The following is a 21202-nucleotide window of genomic DNA, read 5'->3' as shown; positions in this document are numbered from 1 at the left end:
CTATGCCGGCTTCTCTTTCTTTCTTTTTATCTTTAGCTTCTTTATCGACATTTTTCCAGTTATCAAAATCTTTCTGTTTCTTGGGCTCCAAAGCTGGATTTTCCTATTCTGAAATTCTGACATATCCATCCAAAGACTCCTTTTCATTGTGCAAACGCTCCTTTTCAGCTCCAGTTCCTGATTCTATTTTCATGTGGTCCTTCTCCCTCTCTTTTAACCTTTCCCTGTCTTTTGACAGATCCTTCCTCTCCCACTCCCACCTCTCTCCTTCTCTCTCTTCCTTCACCGACTCTTTTCCTTCAGCACTACTGTTGCCTACTTGCATACTTCCCCTTCGGTCACTTCTTCCCTTATCTCTATCTCCCCATTCACGGTGCTTCAAATCTTTCCTCTTCCTATCCTTGTCTTTAAATCTATCCTCACCTTTCAATTCAACTTTATTTTCTCCAACTGCCTCATGAACTTTGGCATGATCCCTCTCCTCAATACTGACACCTTCCTTTCCAATCTCAACAGGGCCTTGGGAATTTCCACGTGATATATGCCACGGATCCACATGTACACCTGCAGATTCCAAACATCTCTTTCCCCTATGGTATTCTTTGGGTTCCTTCCAATTCACCTGACTACTTGGAGGACCAAAACCATCCTTTTCTATCTTCATGTCATTCTTCGGCTCAATATGAGCTTCTCTGTCATGCTTTACTTCCTTATTGTCATCCCCTCTACTCTCAAACCTCACATCCTTTTCATTTTTATACAAGGCCAATCTCAGACACCATTACAAAGTTGACTACGCTTCAACCAAAACCCAAACTACCCTGACCATCTAGGTGATATAATTATTTTCACAAACTTCCAACATAAGAACTTTAAGAAACAACACAAATTTCATTCTGAAGTAAGATGTAGAGACACACAAGTTCAAATGGATAGCTGTCTCCAGATTTGTAACATTTACATGAATTATTTGACTGCATGATCATGATGTGAATGTGTTTAGAAATGGCAGCATCATAAAGAGAGCGAGATAGAAGGGGCTTACTATCTTGTGAAGGCAACACTCTGATAGTAGCACATAGTTCTTTGATAAGCTATTCTAAATACATCATTTGAAGCTAGCATTGCTGTTAGTAGACCGGTTGTTCACCATGAAAGTCCAATTAAATTTCCCTATAACACCCAGTAATGCCTACTTACAACAATGTCAGGTGGCCATGTCAGGGTTATGCAAATCAAACTCCCACGATAGTTTAGTTCTATAGAGAATCCCCATCTTTTCTGCTACCGCTTATTCCTTCTTACCTCCACCTGGGTTGGAGCTACAACTTCATAGCTATACATTAGGCTCCCTGGGTGCCTAAAATAACATCTCTTTATTCATATACATCACCTAATCTTATAGTGTGAGATCACCATCCATTTGATAACCTTCCATAAGAACTGCAACAGGAGTATTTCCTCTGATCTATCAACTAAACCAAACCCAAACTAGCCTTAAACTCGACAGCTTCGTTCCCTTCGTAATAGAATACCCAATACTTACTCATAGTATATGAAAATCATGACTATTACACAAAAACCAAATAAAAGCAGCCTCAAATTCATAAATTAAAACGGGGCAAAAAAAGAATCAATAAAGCAAGTTGACTTACATCAACAGAGCCTTTCTTGGCAACATTAGTCCAATCCTTAGCAGCCACACCAGTCTTCCAATCAAAATCAATATTCAAAGTCACTGCTGGCTTATGATCCGCCGCCCAAAAACACGCCATGTAATCCCCTGCATCCGACACCGTCAACGCAAACTGCCCTGATTCCACAAGCTCTGAATGATGATAATTATTCCCATAACTCGATGTCACCTACACCAGTAAAAAAAAAATTACAGGTAGCCACAAAAAATTTGTAAAGGAGATCAGGGGTCTTTTTAAATAATCTTACCCTGACAGTGAGTTTATACGAGTCGGGCAAGGGCTGGCCATCATGGGGGTTAACAATACTGTACTTTCCAACAGTCATAGAATTGCTTTTGATGTCTTCTGCTATGCATTTCGTGTTTCCTGATTCTAGCTCGAAACGAATTGATTTTGATGTAGAGGATAAAATCGCAATCACAGTTGTTATTAGGAGGAGATAAAGGTTGAATCTTGACATAATGGTGGTGGTAGATTGCGAGCTGAGATTGTTTTATAAACTCTTGGATGGACAATTTTTTTCTCTCTCTCGTTCTCTTTAGGTTTGCTTTGAGGCGAATCGGTATCAGTTTTGCTAGCAAGAGGAGGAGGTCCGAACAGCGATTGAATTATTGACAGCTGGTAGTATTTGATTGATTGAGACACGTAACTATACAGAATAAATAAATAAAACTGTCTGGTTAGCACATTTGTGTTTAATAGCTGTAAAGCCCTGCGCTGTGAACTTGTTGGGCTTCTCCCTCTGTACCAAACCAAATTGGACTGGATTTACAAAACGGAGCTCATGATCCCTCTCCTCAATACTGACGACTTCCTTTCCAATCTCAACAGGGCCTTGGGAATTTCCACGTGATATATGCCAAGGATCCACATGTACACCTGCAGATTCCAAACATCTCTTTCCCCTATGGTATTCTTTGGGTTCCTTCCAATTCACCTGACTACTTGGAGGACCAAAACCATCCTTTTCTATCTTCATGTCATTCTTCGGCTCAATATGAGCTTCTCTGTCATGCTTTACTTCCTTATTGTCATCCCCTCTACTCTCAAACCTCACATCCTTTTCATTTTTAACACTTTGTGAATCCCTCCTTGCCTCTCCATACATCTCTTTTGCATCAGTCCTTGGGTCACGGTTTTCAATCCGGTAGTCTCTGCTGTCCTTGGAATCCCTTGATTCAGGCCTGCTTTCAGGAGCAACATTAAAATGAGAATCCATGTGTGATTCATTTGAAGATGGTGGCATTCGATACATCGAATGCAAAGGTGATCTTCTATCTACATCTCGAGATTCAGTTCTGGGAATCTTAGCCACCCTAACATCCGGACCCATCTCATATGGTAGATGGTACTCATTTGAAACCCCTGATGTCAGCTTAGAATACGAACCTGTATCTTCATGAGGAGGGAATTTCAAAGAAGAAGAATGACAACCCTCTTCATGCGATCTTTTAGCAGGAGCACCACTCATACTCTATATCAACAACTTAACCTAATAAGAAATCAAAAAACAAAACAATAATCCTCTAATAAAACGAGCATTCACCCCCCCCCCCCCCCCCACCATCACAAAAACAAGAATTAACCTTTTTTCCAACCAACCGAAACCCTCCAAATCCAAGTACAAAAAAAAAAAGATTTAAACTAAAAAACACCAAAATGGAGTCAGCAATGCTCGATATAGACTGCTTCAAAAACTTGAAACAATAAAACTATACATAAAATAGTAAACTTTAAAAATTCAACAATCGACAATGGCAAAAAGTTTCAAACTTTCACACTCTCACGAATCATAAACTTGAAATTGAAACTCCTCCTCTCACAAATTACAATGAGAGGAGAATAAATCAACAAGACTTTCAAAATGGACCACCTTTCTCTCTAAAAAACTTAGGCTTTGAATTCTAAACACAGATCTTCGATAGAGCAATCTTTTTATGGAAACCAAAAAAAAACCCGAAACATAAACCAAACAAATTACTCAAAAACATTGAAATGACAAAACTAAGAGAGGGTTTAGTTAGTTTCTTTACCTTTGTTGTTGCTGTTGCCTGTGTCAATTCCCTGTCTGCTTCTTTCTTTCTTTCTGTGTCTTTCTCCACTTTTGCTCTGTTTTTTGCTTTTCTACTGTACGCTAAGCTAGCTGAAGGTAAGCCGAATCCAACGCTTGCCTATTGGGCTCACACTTATTTTATTCATTTACAGCCCATAGAAACAAAAGTCCATTTTATAATACGAGGAATAAACAAAAGGCCCAAGAGTCGGGTCATAAATTAGCCACCTGTACCAGATCAATTCAAAATAGTATATTTTAAGATTTTAAAAAAATATTAAATAATTTCGTTTTCAAAATATAAAATAAAGTAAAATAAAATATTATTGAATTCTAAATTTGACACGGCCAAATACTAGATCAACAAGAAACTAGATTGATTGGTTAAGTCAGATTTATAATATTAGAAAAAATAGTTATAAATTCAGTTTAATTCATTTTTAATCAGGATGGGTTATTATTCTATCATATTCTTAGTTGAATAATGTATGACTTCTTACTTTTACTTGTTCTTACTTTCCTACAAATTAAGGTTAATTTCAATTATTTTATATTTTTCTTTGAAATGATTCATATGTGCTGATTTGAGGTGATCATTTTCGGTTTGGTTCGGTTTTTATCAAAAAAAAAAGTAACCAAACTGATTTTTAAAAAAAAAACTGAAACCGGTTCAAACTGACAAGTTTTGGTTCGGTTTTTTAGAATAAAAACCAGTTCAAACTAGTTTGATACGGTTTTTCCGGTTTGGCTCGGTTTTTTTGGTTTTTTAGGTTTTTTTGGTTTTGCTCGGTTTTGATCGGTTTGGCTCAGTTTTTTTCTCGTTCGGCTCGGTTTTTTTCCGGTTCTTATTTTCTATATGGGATTTTTCTGGTCTATCAAAACTAATAGCTACCAAGTTTGTAAAGGCTTTTTATGTTTTTTTGCTTAGCAACACTTTACAGATATCCTCTATTTCTACATCTGTAGTAACATTAGTTTACTACACGTGCCCTAACCACCCCAGATCTATTATAGTTGTTCTAACATTTCATTCGATAAACTCTCCACAATTTCCAACCAATAGACATGCTTATCTGAAGTTTGGAATGTTTCCATTACACAGTTTACTGGAGTTTAGAATGTTCCCATGACATAGTTCATTAAGTGTTTATCTTTTTTGTTCATCTATGAGGGCACTAATTTTCATTGCCTTGCAAGGTGTTTGCACTTTTCCAATTTTCTTGTCGCTGCTGTTGTCCATTAACTCATATTTCTGGACTTCTATGTTAGTAAAATGATTAATGTTTCAATTTTGATGCCTGCATAATGTATCAGGATAAAATACAGCATTAGTATTGTTGCTGACAAGGGTCTGAAAAAGCCTCTCTATACTTGTACACGTTTGAAGAAGGGGGAAGTTCTATATTTAGAAACACATTCATGCAGGTATCCCTCTTTTTTTTCTCCTTTGTGCTTTCTAACTTGATACTGCACGTAGGTTTTGGAGGCACATTTTATTGTCTTATAGTAAAATTGCTTTAGCTTCAGTATTGTATGGTTTTCATTTCTTTCTATAACTTGCTTTTTTGTCTTAATAGTAAAATTGCTTTAGCTTCTGTATTGTATGATTTTCATTTATTTCTATAACTTGCTATAAGTTGCCACAGAATTTCTTGATGATGACTTCTGTAATTTCAGGCATTATTTGTTTTCTTGTTTGCTCATGCATAGAAAACAAAATTATATTTTTATATATATGTAAAATATTTAGTAAACGGGCATTTTTTTTGTTCAAGTCTGAGGTATTGAAATCATGAAGTTCATCTGGTGAATTCTTAGTGATGTTCTGATTCTGAATTTTTGATTTCTTATGTGAAGATACGAGCTCTGTTTTACAGGAGAGAAAATGGGAAAGTGACACAGGCTTCTCACTCAGGTGCATGAAGAGACAGATAAGTTCCACAGTCACCACCCACATTCCTCAAACGGTGAGAAGCAGGACTGTGATAATGTTCTTTTTGATGTATTCCGGTGGTCACGCTGTAAGAAACCACAACCACAGAAGGTCATGCAGTCAGTTGGGATCCCATTGGAACATGTTGAGGTACTTCATTTCAATTTCTTTCCTTGAAACATCTCTTCATATTTAGATGTTAAAGTTTGGCATATTTTCACGAAGCCAAATAAGGAGACTGCAGAAGAAACTCGTATTGTCAGCTTGTAGCTACGTTTTTCTTCAGTTTTTTTCCCCCTTCTAGGCTGACTGCAACATCTGTGATTTTGAACAGGTGTTGGAGGAGAATCTTGACTGGGAGGATGTGCAATGGTCATAAACTGGTGTTTGGATTGCTGGAAAAGAACACGCACTTGCTAGGGTGTGCTTTCTATCTCCAAGTTAGCTATGGCTTCATGTGTATCTACAAATAGTTGTGTAACAATGTGATGTATGCAGGAATAATAGTTGGTTTTTAATGGTTTTATTTCTTAAATAAGTCAAACAATTGAAGTTAAATCTCTTTTCTTTTCAGTTTATAAAAAATCGACTGGACTACTCTATCCGTACCAGAGTATTTGAGCAACCAAAACAGAAGCACTGGAACTTTGAATATTGGGAAATCTGGCATTTCTTCCATGTATATAAATCCATTACAAGCAATCTAATGACAAAAAGGAAAGCATCTTTCTGCAATTTCTATTTCGATTGAACACCATAATCACTTGGCAGCAGGATGGATGAAAAATAAATCATCTGTATCCATGTTCTCCTGCCTACTTGGAACACCATTAAAAAACTAGCAAGAATAATGAAATTCAACACAAGCTGATGATCCCAGTTCTTTGCCAAAAGCAAATAGTAACAGAAAAGTCAGGGTCGGTTAAACCAACTAGCTAGAATTCGTGTGTTGAAATACAAAAAACTATCAGGGAAACGAGAGATCACGGAGACTAAATCTTGATTAGAACATTCCAACCCTCACATCAATTCGGTTAGATTAAATGATAATACAAGCTTACACAATCCCACAACGCAAGTCTACTCAATCACTGCTTTAATTTGCCAATAATCTCAAAGCACGAAACCGTAACAAAAATGGTGAATGACCAATTAAGATTTAAAGATTTGATCTTGTTTTAGCTTTTACAAGAACCAGATCTCATATAACAACTGACATTGATCATCTTAGTATATTTTTCACTCCGTAGATCTGGTGCCAAAGCCTAAGGGATAACTGTGCCAGATGGGAAGCAATGACAGAGCCCACTCTTACAAGCATATAGTTCCGACTCCATGTCAAAACTTACGATCCATGCTAGCTGGTGGCCCGAGCCCTCTATAACAAGCATATATTTCTGGATAATTGATTTTCTTAGGAGTTTCTTCTATCTTCATCTATTGTTCTCGCGACTCTGGTTTTTTTATTAAAAAAATACATGAATGTTTTAGCATCTAACAGTAGACTCAACGATTGAAACAGTATAATGTACGTAAACATGTTGAATAGTTAGTGTGAATAAATAAAGCAGGTGATTCATGAAATTAAAAATAATTGCCTGTGCTTCCCTACGAGATCAGCTGTTACTGACAGACTAAAAATAAGTTAGCTGTACTGATTAAATTAAAACAACAAAAAGGAAAAGGGTGAAAAGCTTGATATAGTAGATGGGGAATTTTCCTAAGCAGTACTGTTATTTCTGGCCAAGTGATTTTCTTTGGAGTTTCGATCTTCATTAATTGTTCTCATGAATCTGGTTTTTTTTTTATTTATTAAAAAGTACATAACACCTTTGTTTTAGCATCTAACAGTAGACTCAAAGTAATGTGAACACGTTGAATAGTTATTGTTTTTGAATAAATAAAGCAAGAGATTCATGAAAGTGACATTGGTGGTTTCCAGGAGGCAGTGAGACTAGTCTTTGCATACAGGACAAAGAAAGCACAAGGCATTTACAATTACTGATAGGTGGAGTTGTAGCTTCCAGCCAATTTCTATTGACTTCTCCAAAGAAAAAAACATAAAGTTGCTTGCAAATTGCAGTGACTTTTTTAATAGCTAGTCTTCCACTGAGAGAGAGATCTCTCAGTATACCATTGATTTCCTAATTTCCCTCACCAAATTTCTTAAACCTTTCTCATGATCTGTGCTTCCTTTTTCTGATTGAATCGAATCATCGCGTATTCTGTTCTTGATCTGTATCTTTCTTGCTTGAAAGGTAAATCCTACTTTCTTTTCTTGTTTTTCTACCACTAATTTTGTTTCAAATAAGATTTGCCCATTTGATTGTAGAATTAATAAGTAGGATTGTAGATTGATCAATCAAGTAGAACTTAATTGTATATGTGTTGCTTGATCTATTTTAGAACTCAAAACTCATATTTAGCTTTGTTCTTACATATTGCCATCAACTTAAACTACTTATCTTAAAAACAGCTGCTCTCAAGGTTTCTTTTGTTTGTTGAGTGCCTCTTGTCAGCTTGACAGGTGACTAGTTAGTTTGCCTACTCTTCCTCATATTCTTGTACTTAGATTTTCAGATCAGCTTTCCCAGAGTTTCAACATTGGGGCGCGTCCACACGTTTCCCCACTCAGCAATTAGCTTCAGATTCTTTTGTTAAAATTCTTTTGAATCCAGGTAAAGTGTTTATACTTCATCTTCTTCATTTTGTTGCTGTCTTTGTTTTTGAATCTTTTTTAGTAAACCGCAAGCTGTTGAAATCTTATTGAGAAACTTTTAAAGTCCTTGCCTTCTAGAGTTCATACCAAATTCATTGTTAATATTATTTGTTTTGATTCTTCCAAATAAAAGCATGAGTTTGAGTTCTATGCATTATAGAACTCAAACTCATATTATAACTTTGTTCATTTTGCTTTCAACTTCAACTGTTTATCTTCAAAAAAGCCGAGTTTCTTCCAAATTTTTATCTTAGATTACTTTAATTTTCTGACAATTATTTAAATTTTTTTATCTGCTTGAAGTGCATCTCTATAGGAAAATATATAGTTAAGTGCTTGCCTATTTAATTTTAGAATTTGTAATGATTGATTTAATTATACAGATCCAGTTTATTTTGCGAACACACTTAACGGCATTGTTTTGTAAGATTGCAGTTGCACTATTTTATTTCTTTGCTTACTTATTTAAAAAATAATGATTTCTTCTAAATTTTCATTTTAAGATTGAGTTCTTATTTTCCAATTAATTCAACATCCATTTTTATGCGTTACTTTTGACAATTTTTCATTTGATGTTTGAAGGGCCAAAGAAGTTAGCGGTGAAAATGGCTAGACAGAAGGATCGATTTTGGGATCATGTTGAGAAGCTGGATGATGGTCGTTTCAACTGTACATTTTGTGGCTTTAAATTTGCTGCTGCTGCTTCCATTTCAAGGATCAAATGGCATTTGTCAGGAGAGGAAGGGCATGGTGTTGCAGTTTGTGGGCAAGTTCCTCAACAAGTTCAAGAAGCAGCATTTCTAGATATGCGACATTGCAACAAAAGACATAAAGGCATAGCAAGTTCAAGCAATTTTAATGATAATGCCATTTCAACCACTCCACAAGAACAAAACAATGAAGTCGACAATGTGGCAGGAGATGCAGGAACGACACAAGAAGCGGATAGAATGGGTCACCCACTTGGAAGAAGTGTGGAAGAGTTCAGTAGATGGTTAATGGAGGATGATACAGAGAATGGGACTGGAGGAGTAGTGCAGCCTGGTGCAGGAGCTAGCTCTTCTGGAGGGCTTACAAGCAACACAAATGAGACTCCAGGAGATCCATTACCTACTAGCTCTACAAAGCTAGTGGGTAAAGCATTTGAACAGAATACAAATCTGATATGGTCTTGGTTAATGGATGATGAAGTCTCGACAATTGGCATTTACGGAATGGGGGGAGTCGGTAAAACGACAATGATGAAACATATCCATAATAAGCTTCTAGAAAGACTAGGCATTTCTTATTGTGTTTACTGGGTGACCGTGTCTCGAGATTTCAGCATTGAAAGATTGCAAAATCTTATTGCTAAATGTCTTGGATTTGATCTTTCAAGTGAAGATGATGATCTGCGTAGAGCTGTCAAATTGTCGAAAGAACTAAGGAAGAAACAAAAATGGATTCTAATTTTAGATGATTTGTGGAACACTTTTGAGCTACACGAAGTGGGAATTCCTGACCCGGTGAAAGGATGCAAGCTGATTATGACAACTCGATCTGAAAGGGTTTGTCAACGGATGGATAGCCAAAACAAAATCAAAGTGAAGCCACTTTCGGAGAGTGAAGCTTGGGATTTGTTCAACGAAAAACTTGGACATGGCATAACATTTTGCCAAGATGTGGAACGAATTGCAGTAGATATTGCAAGGGAATGTGCTGGTTTGCCATTGGGCATTATTGCAATCGCAGGAAGCTTGAGGAGGGTGGATGACCTACATGAGTGGAGGAATACATTGAAGAAATTGAAAAAATCAAAATGTAGGGACATGGAAGATAAGGTATTCCGGTTGTTGAGGTTTAGTTATGACCAGTTACATGATTTAGCACTACAACAGTGTCTCTTAAACTGTGCATTATTTCCTGAAGATCATGAGATTGTAAGGAAGGAGTTGATAGATTATTTGATCGATGAGGGGGTAATTGAAAGAGTGGAGAGCAGGCAAGAAGCAGTTGACGAGGGCCACACTATGCTTAATAGACTTGAAAGTGTCTGCCTATTGGAAGGTGCTAAAAACATGTATGGTGATAGATGTGTCAAGATGCATGACTTGATTAGGGATATGGCCATCCAAATACTGCAAGAGAACTCTCAAGGCATGGTTAAAGCAGGTGCACGGTTAAGAGAAGTGCCGGGTGCAGAGGAGTGGACAGAGAATCTTACTAGAGTTTCACTGATGCATAACCAGATTGAAGAAATTCCTTCCACGCATTCACCGAGGTGTCCCAGCCTTTCAACTCTATTGTTATGCGACAATTCACAGTTGCAATTTATTGCAGATTCATTTTTTGAGCAGTTGCATGGGCTCAAGGTTCTTGATCTGTCTCGTACAGGTATTACAAAACTACCTGATTCTGTCTCTGAATTGGTGAGTCTCACTGCATTACTGCTCATTGATTGTAAGATGTTAAGGCATTTACCGTCATTAGAAAAGCTCAGGGCACTGAAGAGGTTAGATCTCTCTGGTACTCGGGCACTTGAAAAGATTCCTCAAGGCATGGAATGTCTATGCAACCTGAGGTATCTTAGAATGAATGGATGTGGTGAAAAGGAGTTTCCTAGTGGGTTGTTACCTAAGCTCTCTCACCTGCAAGTCTTTGTATTGGAGGAGTGGATTCCTCCTGCTACCAAAGATAATAGAAGAGGACAACCTGCTCCGGTAACAGTTAAAGGAAAGGAAGTAGGAAAGTTTGGTATGCCATTTTGAAGGTTACTCAGACTACGTGGAGTATCTCAAATCTCGGGATGAAACCAAATCACTAACCACATACCAAATTCTTGTAGGACCACTGGATAAGTATCATTATGGTTATGATTATGATTATGATGGTTGCAGAAGGAAAACAATTGTTTGGGTTAACTTGAGTATCGACAGAGATGGAGGTTTTCAGGTCATGTTTCCAAAGGACATTCAACAACTGACTATTGATAATAATGATGATGCAACAAGTTTATGCGATGTTTCCTCTCAAATAAAGTATGCAACTGATCTGGAGGATATCAAGATTTTTAGTTGCTATAGCATGGAGAGCTTGGTTTCATCTTCTTGGTTCCGCTCTGCTCCACTACCATCTCCATCTTACAACGGTATATTTTCTGGTCTTAAACGGTTTAATTGTTCTGGTTGTAAGAGCATGAAGAAGTTGTTCCCTCTTGTCTTGCTGCCAAGCCTCGTAAACCTCGAAAATATTAGAGTTTCTGACTGTGAGAAGATGGAGGAGATAATAGGTGGAACAAGACCAGATGAAGAGGGGGTTATGGGTGAAGAAACCAGCAGCAGCAATATCGAATTCAAACTCCCAAAGTTAACGATGTTGGCATTGGAGGGATTACCAGAACTGAAAAGGATTTGTAGTGCAAAACTGATTTGCGATTCTATCGGAGCAATTGACGTAAGAAATTGCGAGAAAATGGAGGAGATAATAGGTGGAACAAGATCAGATGAAGAAGGGGTTATGGGTGAAGAAAGCAGCACCGATCTCAAACTCCCCAAGTTAATATTTCTGCAATTGATTAGATTACCAGAACTGAAAAGCATTTACAGTGCAAAATTGATTTGCGATTCTCTCCAATTAATTCAAGTAAGGAATTGTGAGAAGCTGAAGAGGATGGGAATTTGTCTTTCGTTGCTTGAAAATGGCGAGCATCCTAATGCTAAGGATGTCCTTCGTCCCTTTTTAAAGTTGGTTAAAGGATGATATTAAATTAAAAGTAAGCAATGTTGTTTTAATTGGATTTTAATGATTTAACCTAAAGCTACGTGTCCACTTAATGACTGATGTGCTTCTTCCCTTTGTGTAGTTTGAAATGTTGGCCATCTATAACATTGCCCTTTGTAGAATGGGCTTGGGAGACGACAATGCCCCTTGATATAAATAATGAATTACGGGTAAGCATATGTTCTCCTTTTCTCTCTCTCAACATCAATCTCTTCCCTCTCTCTTAAAACATCAAATGCAAGTCTCTCTCTCTCTCTCTCTCTCTCTCTCTCTCTATATATATATATATATATATATATATATATATATATATATATATATATTAGATTTGACCCACAGGTAAGGAAGCCAGACGAAGACGAGTGAAGCATTTAGAGAGCAACAACACATTTTAGCCAAATTCAACTACAAAGAAGGTTTGCTCTTATTTTATTTTATGACAGCATGATTTTATGTTTTATGATACTCGTAGGAGGAGATTGGTGACTTAACAGAAAGAGGGTCTTCTTTCCCGCCACTGTGTAATATGGAATCCATATAACGTTGTGAGTTGGAGTTCTTCTACTTCTACTACCTTACGAGAAAAACTTTTTAACTGTGCTGTAGACCATCCAATTAACTGATATATTTGTAGCTAGTGTGTTACATTCTCTAGTACTAGGTGTAGAAACTGGAATGTGGTAGCCATAGAAACTGGGACAGTAGCTGGAGCAGTTTCTGTTGCCCTTCTAGTACTAGGTGTCATTTAGAGAAATGGCTGGCTTGGTGGCAAACTCTCCGCAGATAGAGACATTGGTATTTCTTTTGGGCTCCTTGTAAAAGGGGAACAAAAAATAGAAAGTTCTTTGGCATCTATACTTGGACTGCAAAATTAACTACTCAATTCTCATTATATTTTCTTTGAAGATTTAAAAATATTTTCTATGAATTCGCTAGCTCTTCAACATTTTCCTGTCAACTAGAATTACTCTGTTTAATATTCTTTTTAAGATACTGAAAACAAAACAGAACTTTTTTGATGAACATTTGAATATTCTCTGACATCCAAAATTGCTGTCTGGCAGAGCTTAGGGATCTAGATCTTCAAACAGGACTTTTCACACTAAAACAGATGAAAGCTGCCACCAAGAACTTCGATGCAGCAAACAATGTCGGGGAGGGTGATTTTGCTTCTGTTTTCAAGGTAACTGAATGTTTAATGTTTTCTCTCATCTGTCCTTACTACACTATATAAGTTTGCAGTGGAAAAATAGCTGTAGCAATAGGTCAAATGTTCTCTATAAACTCTTTGGATTCTTTCTAGTTTTAGATGTAGAACAGAAAATAATGACAGCAGAGCAAATTATTAATTGTTAGCCATAAGTTTGAGGTGGGAACTTTCCATTATTGAATGCAGGGTTCGTTATCAGATGGAACTGTGATTGCAGTGATGCTGCTTTCCTCAAAATCTAAGCAAGGAAACCGTGAATTTGTGAATGAGATAGGAATGATATCTGCACTGCAACATCCAAATCCTTGTAAAGTTGTATGGATGTTGTGTTGGAGGAAACCAATTTATGCTTGTGTCGTGTACATGGAAAACAATTGCCGGTCCCGTGCTCTATTTGGTGAGTCAATTTCTTCCTTCCATCAGAAGCATTTTGTAAAATATTTGATGCTATTATTGGTTTAATGCTCATCGGAAAACATCACATAGTATCTGTAAGTGAACTAGCTATTCTTATGTTTCTTGTCAATTTTTCATCGTTGCTTGTAATGTTTCGTCAAATTCGCAAACTATTCAACCTGGTAAACAACATTTTTTTTATCTGCCGAAGACATTTTGTAGATGGACAAACATATATCTGCTTTTGTCGTTCTTTATTTCTGCTGAACTTCCTATACTCATTTTACCATTTTGAATATATTATAGCATCCTTATTTGGATTTATCAGGGATTCTGCCAGGCCTATGTTTTGCAAGAGAGAGGAAGTCTTTCCGAGGTGGTTGATCCAGAATTGGGGTCAGAGTATTCTTCAGGGGAGGCTATGGTGATACTAAATGTCGCTCTCTTATGCACCAATGCGTCCCCAACTCTTAGGCCTACAAGGTCTCAAGTTGCGAGCTTGCTCGAAGGTCAAACTTCTGTTTAGGACCTTCTTTCTGATCCTGGGTTTTCCGTGATCAACACAAAATACAAGGCTATAAGAAACCATATCTGGCAGAATCCAAGCCAAACTTATAGCATGTCTATAAACGGATCATACTGTTCTGATTCCACAAACTCTTACGGAGAACCAGGCCATCTGCTGAGAGTTAGTTCAGTTAAATCTAATTAGTAAATGTTGTATCATATATATTATCTTGAAATCATTTGCAGATTCCAAATTCATATGTTAAAAATTCAAATTTTTTTTTTCAGAATCAGTTTTGTTTATTCAATGATAATGAATATCATCCGAACTACGAGTAAATGACAGGAAACAAACTCACTGGATCTGTTCCTCAATGCCTTCTAGAAAGAAACAAGAATGTGTGTGTCTGTTTCTGCAAGATTTATATTTCGACTTGAAGTTCTGCTTCAACCCAAAGATGTCATGCTTCAAAAGTTACCATAAAAAATAATTCTTAATTCAAGAACTTCACTTGGGATCTATGGAGATGCTAAATGTCGCTCTCTAACGCACCGATGCGTCTCCAATCTTAGGCCTACAAGGTCTCAAGTTACGAGCATGCTCGAAGGCCGAACTCCTGTTCCGGACCGTCTTTCTGATCCAGGGTTTTCCGCGATCAACTCAAAATACAAGGCTATAAGAAACCATTTCTGGCAGAATCCAAGCCAAACTTATAGCATGTCTATAAACTTATAGTAATATTGATTATTATTATATAATATGATGGACGGTTGAATTTGAATTTTTGATATGAGCTAATATATATTTTTGAATTGATTTCTGAATTGATAGCTTTTCATTTAATCGATGTCAAGAGTGGAGCCTTGAGATATGAATCTGTTTGTTTGACTATTATAAGAACCTATGATATGTCAATTAGAACATCCATACTAATAGGGTAGTGTTAGTCTTTGTGCACATTGTATCTAAATCCTAGTTGGTGGGGGGAATCACTAATCTATAAGGACTAATCATCACACAGTATAAAGCCTTATGTTTATTGCATTTTGATTTTTTGACAAGCTTTACCTTCTAATATTCTTGTTATAGTCTATTTGAAAAACTTTCCTATAAAAACTTAAAACCATATTTATATATATATTTTTTATTGTTGCATTACCTCGTGTGTATATATTGAATGTTATCAACTCACCCCCTCATTATTTATCTTTTTCATGTTTACAGCTTGGTAGCATGTCATTTTTATTTGACCTTCAGAACCTGTTTTTTTTGTTGTAATTAAAACTTTTTCTTATGTTTAGTTAGTGCTCTACAACTATGAATTTGTATTAGCTCTTGTATTAAGATAATTAAATTATATTATGAAGTTAGTTTTGTTATTACTATTACGTTGAACTCTGATTGACTTATTTAAATGATAAGTTCGTATGTGAGTTTAGGTTCGCATAGGTATGAAACTTTAAAGGGGATCTTGCTTAAGTGGCGGTTATGAATCCGAGAATCGGGTCATGACAATTAGCTTTGTTCTTAATTACATGTTCATTTTGTTATCAACCTCAACTACTTATCTTAAAAACAAGGAGAATTTCTTCCAAATTTTTATTTTAGATTGTTTTTTTTTTACAATTATTTAAAGTATTCAATATTTGTTATAATTTTTTTTTTATCTTCTTAAAGTACATCTATAATTGTAGTAATTTTCGGTACAACCTTATCATTTGGTGAATAAAACAATTAAAGCCTTTAATAAAAAATATAATGTAATGTTCCACATATTAGGGAAAACAATTATCATTTTATATGAAAATCAAGTAAAAACTATATTATATTTAACAAAATACCAATTTGGAATTTAAGAGATAGATATTGATGTAAATATCTGATCTTGAAACATGAGTTATAGACTCGATTATATTTAATAATTTTGATTTTTGGCACTAATGTTTTATTTAATAAAAAAAATTTTAAAAAAACCCTTAGCAAAGAATTGTTCCATCCCAAAATAAAAAATAAAAAAATAAGTAGGGCTATATAGACAAAATACCTTCCAATATTAGAAAAAAAATGTTAATATTTTATTCATAAACTAAGTAAAAATTAAATCATATTACATTAAACAAAAATCATAAAATCCAATAAAAAATTCAATAGAAGCTTAACATTAAGCAAAAAAAAAAAAAAAAGACAAGAAAATCAATTGGAAAAAAGGCCTCAGCCCGCATGGCCAGGCTAACTAGTTTTTTTTTTTCTATTTTGTAAATGGCATATGGCTTATTGTCTACCCATAATGGTTATGAAAATAAATAAGTAGGTGACGCATCGCCTACTTTTCCTTAGATTCCAACCATAGTGGTAGCTAGAAATCAAGGTTGATGTGTTGTTTTTACCAAGAAATCTATTTTTCAACTATTTTGACCCAAAATACACTTAAAGACATCCTATACACCTTTATAAACACGAATATAACCTTAAATAACCAAACAAATCTGTCCAAAAACCTAAAGTCAACCCTAAATCAAAAGGCTTCCCGAGCTCACTCCATCATTTTCGGGCAAGTTAAAAAAAATAAAGAACATCTATGTGAAACTCTTCTAATTTTTTTTAAAAAAACTTGTTCATACCAAAATCAACTCTTTCATGGTTGAAATCGTTGTCAATCAAGATTTTCTTTCTCCTCTACCAAAATCCAACCACTCTCTCTTCTCTCTTGAATTAGGGACTTAAAATTAAGAAAAATAAAGTTTTAGATTAAAATTGTATTTTTAAAATTTTGAGGGATTGAATATTTATAACTTGAAAAGCATGGGGACCAAAATGAACTTTTCATGCTAATTTTTAAACTGCCATCCATTTTATCCACTTCTTTTAATGTGGTCCTTTTTCTTTGAATCTTATATGGCTCAACAAATTTAAAGCAATTGTGTTTTAATTTAGCGCCAAAATGATGCAATCGGTTAAAAAGAAAATTTTATGACAAAAAAGAAGCGGAAAAAATAAACATACTGAGCCTACATTAAAATTCAAGCGTATGAATAGTGTTTTGGTTCTGCACTGTATATGCCACAACGTATCGAATTTCCTATAATAATTAGAATATAATAGTTCTTATTAATGAGTTTTGACCATTTTATGGCTGAGGATGATTTTAAACAAAATGCCAGTCTTGTAAGATTTGATATTACTTGTTTTTTTAAAGTATTTTTTTATTTAGAAATATATTAAAATAATATTTTTTTTATTTTTAAAAAATTATTTTTAACACCATAAAATCGTAAGAATATAACAAAAATCAATTTTAAAAAAATTTAGTTTTTTTTCAAAAATTGCCAAACATCGTTGCTTGAAAAGCTGAAGAGGATGCCAATTTGTCTCCCGTTGCTTGAAAATGGCCAGCCATCTCCTCCCCCTTCTCTTAGAGATATCTATGCAACGCCAAAAGAATGGTGGGAGTCAGTAGTGGAGTGGGAGCATCCTAACGCTAAGGATGCCCTTCGTCCCTTTGTAGAGTTTGGATAAGATGGGTAAGCATCGTTCTTTCTGAATCTCTCAATTTGCTTTTAATTTAAGTTTAATGAATTAGAATCAATTGTTGTGTGTATACAAGGACTAAATAAGTTATTCTACAAGCTGTTTTCCTATTACTTCACTCATGTTGGATCTCGTGAAATTAAGTTCAAAATGTTCAAATTAATTTTGTTATTTTTATTTTTGAATATTGTATTAATTTCCTATTACTTCACTCAGCTACAACTACTCAATCATTGATGAATGTGTATTATTAGATTTGACCACAAGTAAGGAAGCCAGACGGGGACAGGTAAGGAACTGTTTGGAAACGACAACTCGTGTTTTTAAAAATATTTTTTTTGCTAAAAATTATTTTTTTATATTTTTGGATCGTTTTAATGCGTTGATTTTCAAAATAATTTTTTTTTAAAATATCATTTTAATACATTTTTAAGTAAAAACACTTTGAATCACAACTGTTACCACAATCCCAAACATACATGTGGACCTCAGTCATGTAACATATTGACACCCAGAAAAATAAAAACTCAATTTCTAAAATTATAATAGTAAACTGTGTATATATATGTGTGTGTGTGTTTTTTGAATTTTTTAATAAATTTCTAAATAATCATTCTGTTTTAAAAATAATATACAAGATTATTTATATTGTAATTAAATTGATTTAAAAATCAAATTAAAGTAATCAAATCTAACTAAGAAAGAAATTAAAAAATAAATTCGACCAACATTTTTGAGCGATGATATGTGTTAAGAAATATATTTATTTTATTTTATTTATTAAGGGTAGAATAATATTTTTAGTTTAGCGTGTATATACTTGCCATGTATTTAGGTTAAAACATGTATTTCAAAAATTAGAGGATCAATAAAAACTCAAGCCTCATTCTCTTTTATGTTCGTATTTTTCTTTGTTTAAATTAGGTTGTACTTAAATATGGTATAGAACTAATTTTATGGAATGAAGTTTAATCTCAAACAACTTATCTAGTCTCAAACATTATTGCTCGTTGGTTGTGAAAAGTTAAGACATGTACCATTGTCAGCAAAGCTCATGGAAATGAGGAGGTTGGATCTCTATAGCACTGCACTTGAAGATATTCCTCAAGGCTTGGAATGTCTATCCAAACTGAGGTATCTTAGAATGAATAGCCGTGGTGGAAAGGAATTTCCTGGTGAGATATTACGTAAACTCTCGCACTTGCAAGTCTTTATACTTGGATGGGGACAAAATGCTCCGATGACAGTTAAAGGAGAGGAAGTAGGATGCTTGAAAGAAGTTGGAAGATTTGGAATGTCATTTTAAAGGTCACTCTGACTTAGAGAAGTTTTTCAATTCTCGGGACAAGACCCGATCACTCAAAACTTGCAAAATTTGTGTAGGACAGTTTGAGGAGAATGATGGTTACAATGTAAAAACGTGTTGTAGAGATAACGCAGTGGAGTTCGGTAATTTGAGTGTAAACAAAGATAGAGATTTTCAGGAAACATTCCCAAGAACTAATAATGGTGGTAGCATGGAGAGCTTGGCTTCATCTCCTTGGTTTTGGTCTGGTCCACTAACATTGGCATCTTATAATGGTATATTTTCTGGTCTTGAGGAGTTCTATTGTTTTGGATGTACAAGTATGAAGAAGTTGTTCCCTCTTGTCTTCCTGCCAGACCTAGAAGTGATTGAAGTTAGTAATTGTGAGAAAATGGAGGAGATAATAGAAACAAGATCAGATGATGAAGGGCTTATCGGTGAACTCGAACTTCCAAAGTTGAGAGATTTGAAATTGATTGAATTACCAGAATTGAAAAGTATTTTTAGTGAATAACTGATTTGCCATTCTCTCAGAGTAATTCACGTAAGAAATTGTGCGAAGCTGAAGAGGATGCCAATTTGTCTTCCGTTGCTTGAAAATGGCCAGCTATCTCCTCCCCCTTCTCTCAGAGAAATCTATATAGAACCAGAAGAATGGTGGGAGACAGAATTGAAGTGGGAGCAATCTAACGCTAAGAATGTCCTTCTTCACTTAGTAAAGTTTAAAGAAGTACGGGTAAGCATTATTCTAATTCCTCTATCTCAATCCCCTTTAATTTAATTTTAATGAATTAGCCTCAGCCACAAAATGATTGATTCCTCTATATATTTATTATTTATAGGAAAAAAAATTAGTTTGTGGAATTGAAAGACTCTTTTGTGTTTTTAAAGATGGGATTTTAAATGAGAATTTGATTGGCTTCAAAGTTTTTGGCTTTTAATTACTTGGTGATCTTTTGTAGGCCGATGGTGAAGACAGACCTCTTATTTAATAAGGATCGGAAGAAAGCATATTCTGAATGAGTCTTGTGTTGTTTCAGTTCTGCCCTCTGTTCTGCTTCTAGTGATAGAGAGGCTGCTTTGTTGATCATGACTATCATGGGGGTTTCTGAGGCTTGTCATTCACCTGCTTTCATGCATAGAGATCTTAAGCCTTACAGCTTATTGTTTCATAGTGTACGTTGAGGAGGATGCTCCTCTTTAAGGCCACAGATTTTGAACTCTCTGTAATATTCTACAACCATGTATGGTACCTTTAATGCTTGTTTTGGTGTTATACAATGAATGTATTTTTATTTTCATCTTGGATTCCATATGTTCATTCACTGTGTTTCTTTCGTTTGTCTCAGTGTTTGTTCACAAATTTGTTATCGCTATCTTTTGGAGGTAAAAGTTGGGGATGATTTCTGATAACTGAGATTTTACTGCTACAACAGATCATCACTAATATTATTATAATACTTGTTTATATTATACTTGTATGACATATCATTAGTGAACCCTCTAACCTTGATATTTATTGTTATCATTGTTTAATCATTACGTTAATCTTCCATCTCAAAGTTCTCATCAACTTCTTTATTATTATTATTATTATTATTGTTACTATTGTTGGGGTTGTTGTTGTTGTATTATTGTTATTTATAATTTATACAATTAATCTCCCTGTGGTTCGACCCCGGTCTTGCCGGGTTATTTATTACTTCAACACTCCTGCACTTGAGAGAAGACATCAATCTTTTGGTCGTGTCAGTGTGACTGGTTTTTCGTCAACTTTGGACTCGATTTTATCCTCCCTCAGGCCATGAAATGCAACCCTATTTATAGGAGGTGGAAGAAGAACATTTTGTCTTTAATGGTGCCAAATCATGACATTTAGTTTGGTTGGTAAGCATCCAAACCGTTGGTTCAAAGTGTGCACCTCGAACTGTCAAATTTGACAGTCCAAGGCTGCCCGAGTTGGCTACTTCAGGCTAGTCATCGAAGCAGTTTTCATGTTAATAGGCCTAAACGGATAATACTCGGGGATAAAGGGATTTCAGGTGGCCGTTTTGGTGTATGTGTTGTCAATTTTGGGGGACATACGAGGCATT

At 35.2% G+C, this 21202-nt stretch overlaps 7 protein-coding genes across 9 annotated transcripts in view; 4 read left to right on the top strand and 3 right to left on the bottom strand.

The window, feature by feature from the left end:
• The window catches only part of LOC18110927 (uncharacterized), a 93235-nt gene extending 89326 nt beyond the window's left edge, over positions 1 to 3909 (bottom strand). The window contains exon 1 of the mRNA XM_052449266.1: positions 3731 to 3909. The gene's annotated coding sequence lies outside the window, so the exon portion shown is untranslated. The remainder of the gene's footprint in view (positions 1 to 3730) is intronic.
• Positions 104 to 664, bottom strand: LOC112325461 (uncharacterized). Its single transcript, XM_024592050.2, has one exon. The coding sequence runs from the start codon at positions 662 to 664 to the stop codon at positions 104 to 106; it is 561 nt and encodes a 186-aa protein (XP_024447818.2).
• On the bottom strand, positions 402 to 2340 carry LOC112325463 (transmembrane emp24 domain-containing protein p24delta9). The gene is made up of 2 exons (XM_024592057.2): positions 1945 to 2340; positions 402 to 1865 (listed from the first exon to the last, which is right to left on the bottom strand). Exons 1-2 carry the CDS (start codon positions 2155 to 2157, stop codon positions 1605 to 1607), a joined length of 474 nt encoding a protein of 157 aa, XP_024447825.1. The 5' UTR covers positions 2158 to 2340; the 3' UTR covers positions 402 to 1604.
• Positions 3910 to 4617: 708 nt separating the features above from the next.
• LOC112325464 (uncharacterized) lies at positions 4618 to 6434 on the top strand. Of its 3 annotated transcripts, XM_052449264.1 has the most exons (4): positions 4618 to 5175; positions 5628 to 5833; positions 6018 to 6104; positions 6258 to 6434. In XM_052449264.1, exons 1-4 carry the CDS (start codon positions 5170 to 5172, stop codon positions 6262 to 6264), a joined length of 306 nt encoding a protein of 101 aa, XP_052305224.1. In that variant the 5' UTR covers positions 4618 to 5169; the 3' UTR covers positions 6265 to 6434. The 3 variants fall into 3 exon arrangements, 2 of the variants coding, with proteins under 2 accessions (XP_052305224.1, XP_024447826.1); XR_008058139.1 differs by lacking the exon at positions 6258 to 6434 and having other exon boundaries at positions 4621 to 5175; positions 5608 to 5833; positions 6018 to 6230; XM_024592058.2 differs by lacking the exon at positions 6258 to 6434 and having other exon boundaries at positions 4627 to 5175; positions 6018 to 6230.
• A 1181-nt stretch (positions 6435 to 7615) lies between these two features.
• Positions 7616 to 21202, top strand: part of LOC18110959 (uncharacterized) — a 34167-nt gene continuing 20580 nt past the window's right edge. Inside the window, exons 1-2 of the mRNA XM_024592018.2 lie at positions 7616 to 7941; positions 8264 to 8361. The gene's annotated coding sequence lies outside the window, so the exon portion shown is untranslated. The remainder of the gene's footprint in view (positions 7942 to 8263; positions 8362 to 21202) is intronic.
• Positions 9008 to 12140, top strand: LOC127904688 (probable disease resistance protein At4g27220). Its single transcript, XM_052448882.1, has 2 exons — positions 9008 to 11135; positions 11227 to 12140. The coding sequence occupies exons 1-2, from the start codon at positions 9008 to 9010 to the stop codon at positions 12138 to 12140; spliced, it is 3042 nt and encodes a 1013-aa protein (XP_052304842.1).
• LOC18110917 (probable LRR receptor-like serine/threonine-protein kinase At1g07650) lies at positions 12238 to 14564 on the top strand. The gene is made up of 5 exons (XM_052449265.1): positions 12238 to 12331; positions 12501 to 12577; positions 13226 to 13344; positions 13558 to 13768; positions 14096 to 14564. The coding sequence occupies exons 3-5, from the start codon at positions 13273 to 13275 to the stop codon at positions 14149 to 14151; spliced, it is 339 nt and encodes a 112-aa protein (XP_052305225.1). The 5' UTR covers positions 12238 to 12331; positions 12501 to 12577; positions 13226 to 13272; the 3' UTR covers positions 14152 to 14564.

This window comes from Populus trichocarpa, chromosome 18 (assembly GCF_000002775.5).
Source record: "Populus trichocarpa isolate Nisqually-1 chromosome 18, P.trichocarpa_v4.1, whole genome shotgun sequence".
In the NCBI taxonomy this organism is placed as follows: Eukaryota; Viridiplantae; Streptophyta; class Magnoliopsida; order Malpighiales; family Salicaceae; genus Populus; species Populus trichocarpa.
This window is presented reverse-complemented; position numbering and strand designations above follow the sequence as displayed.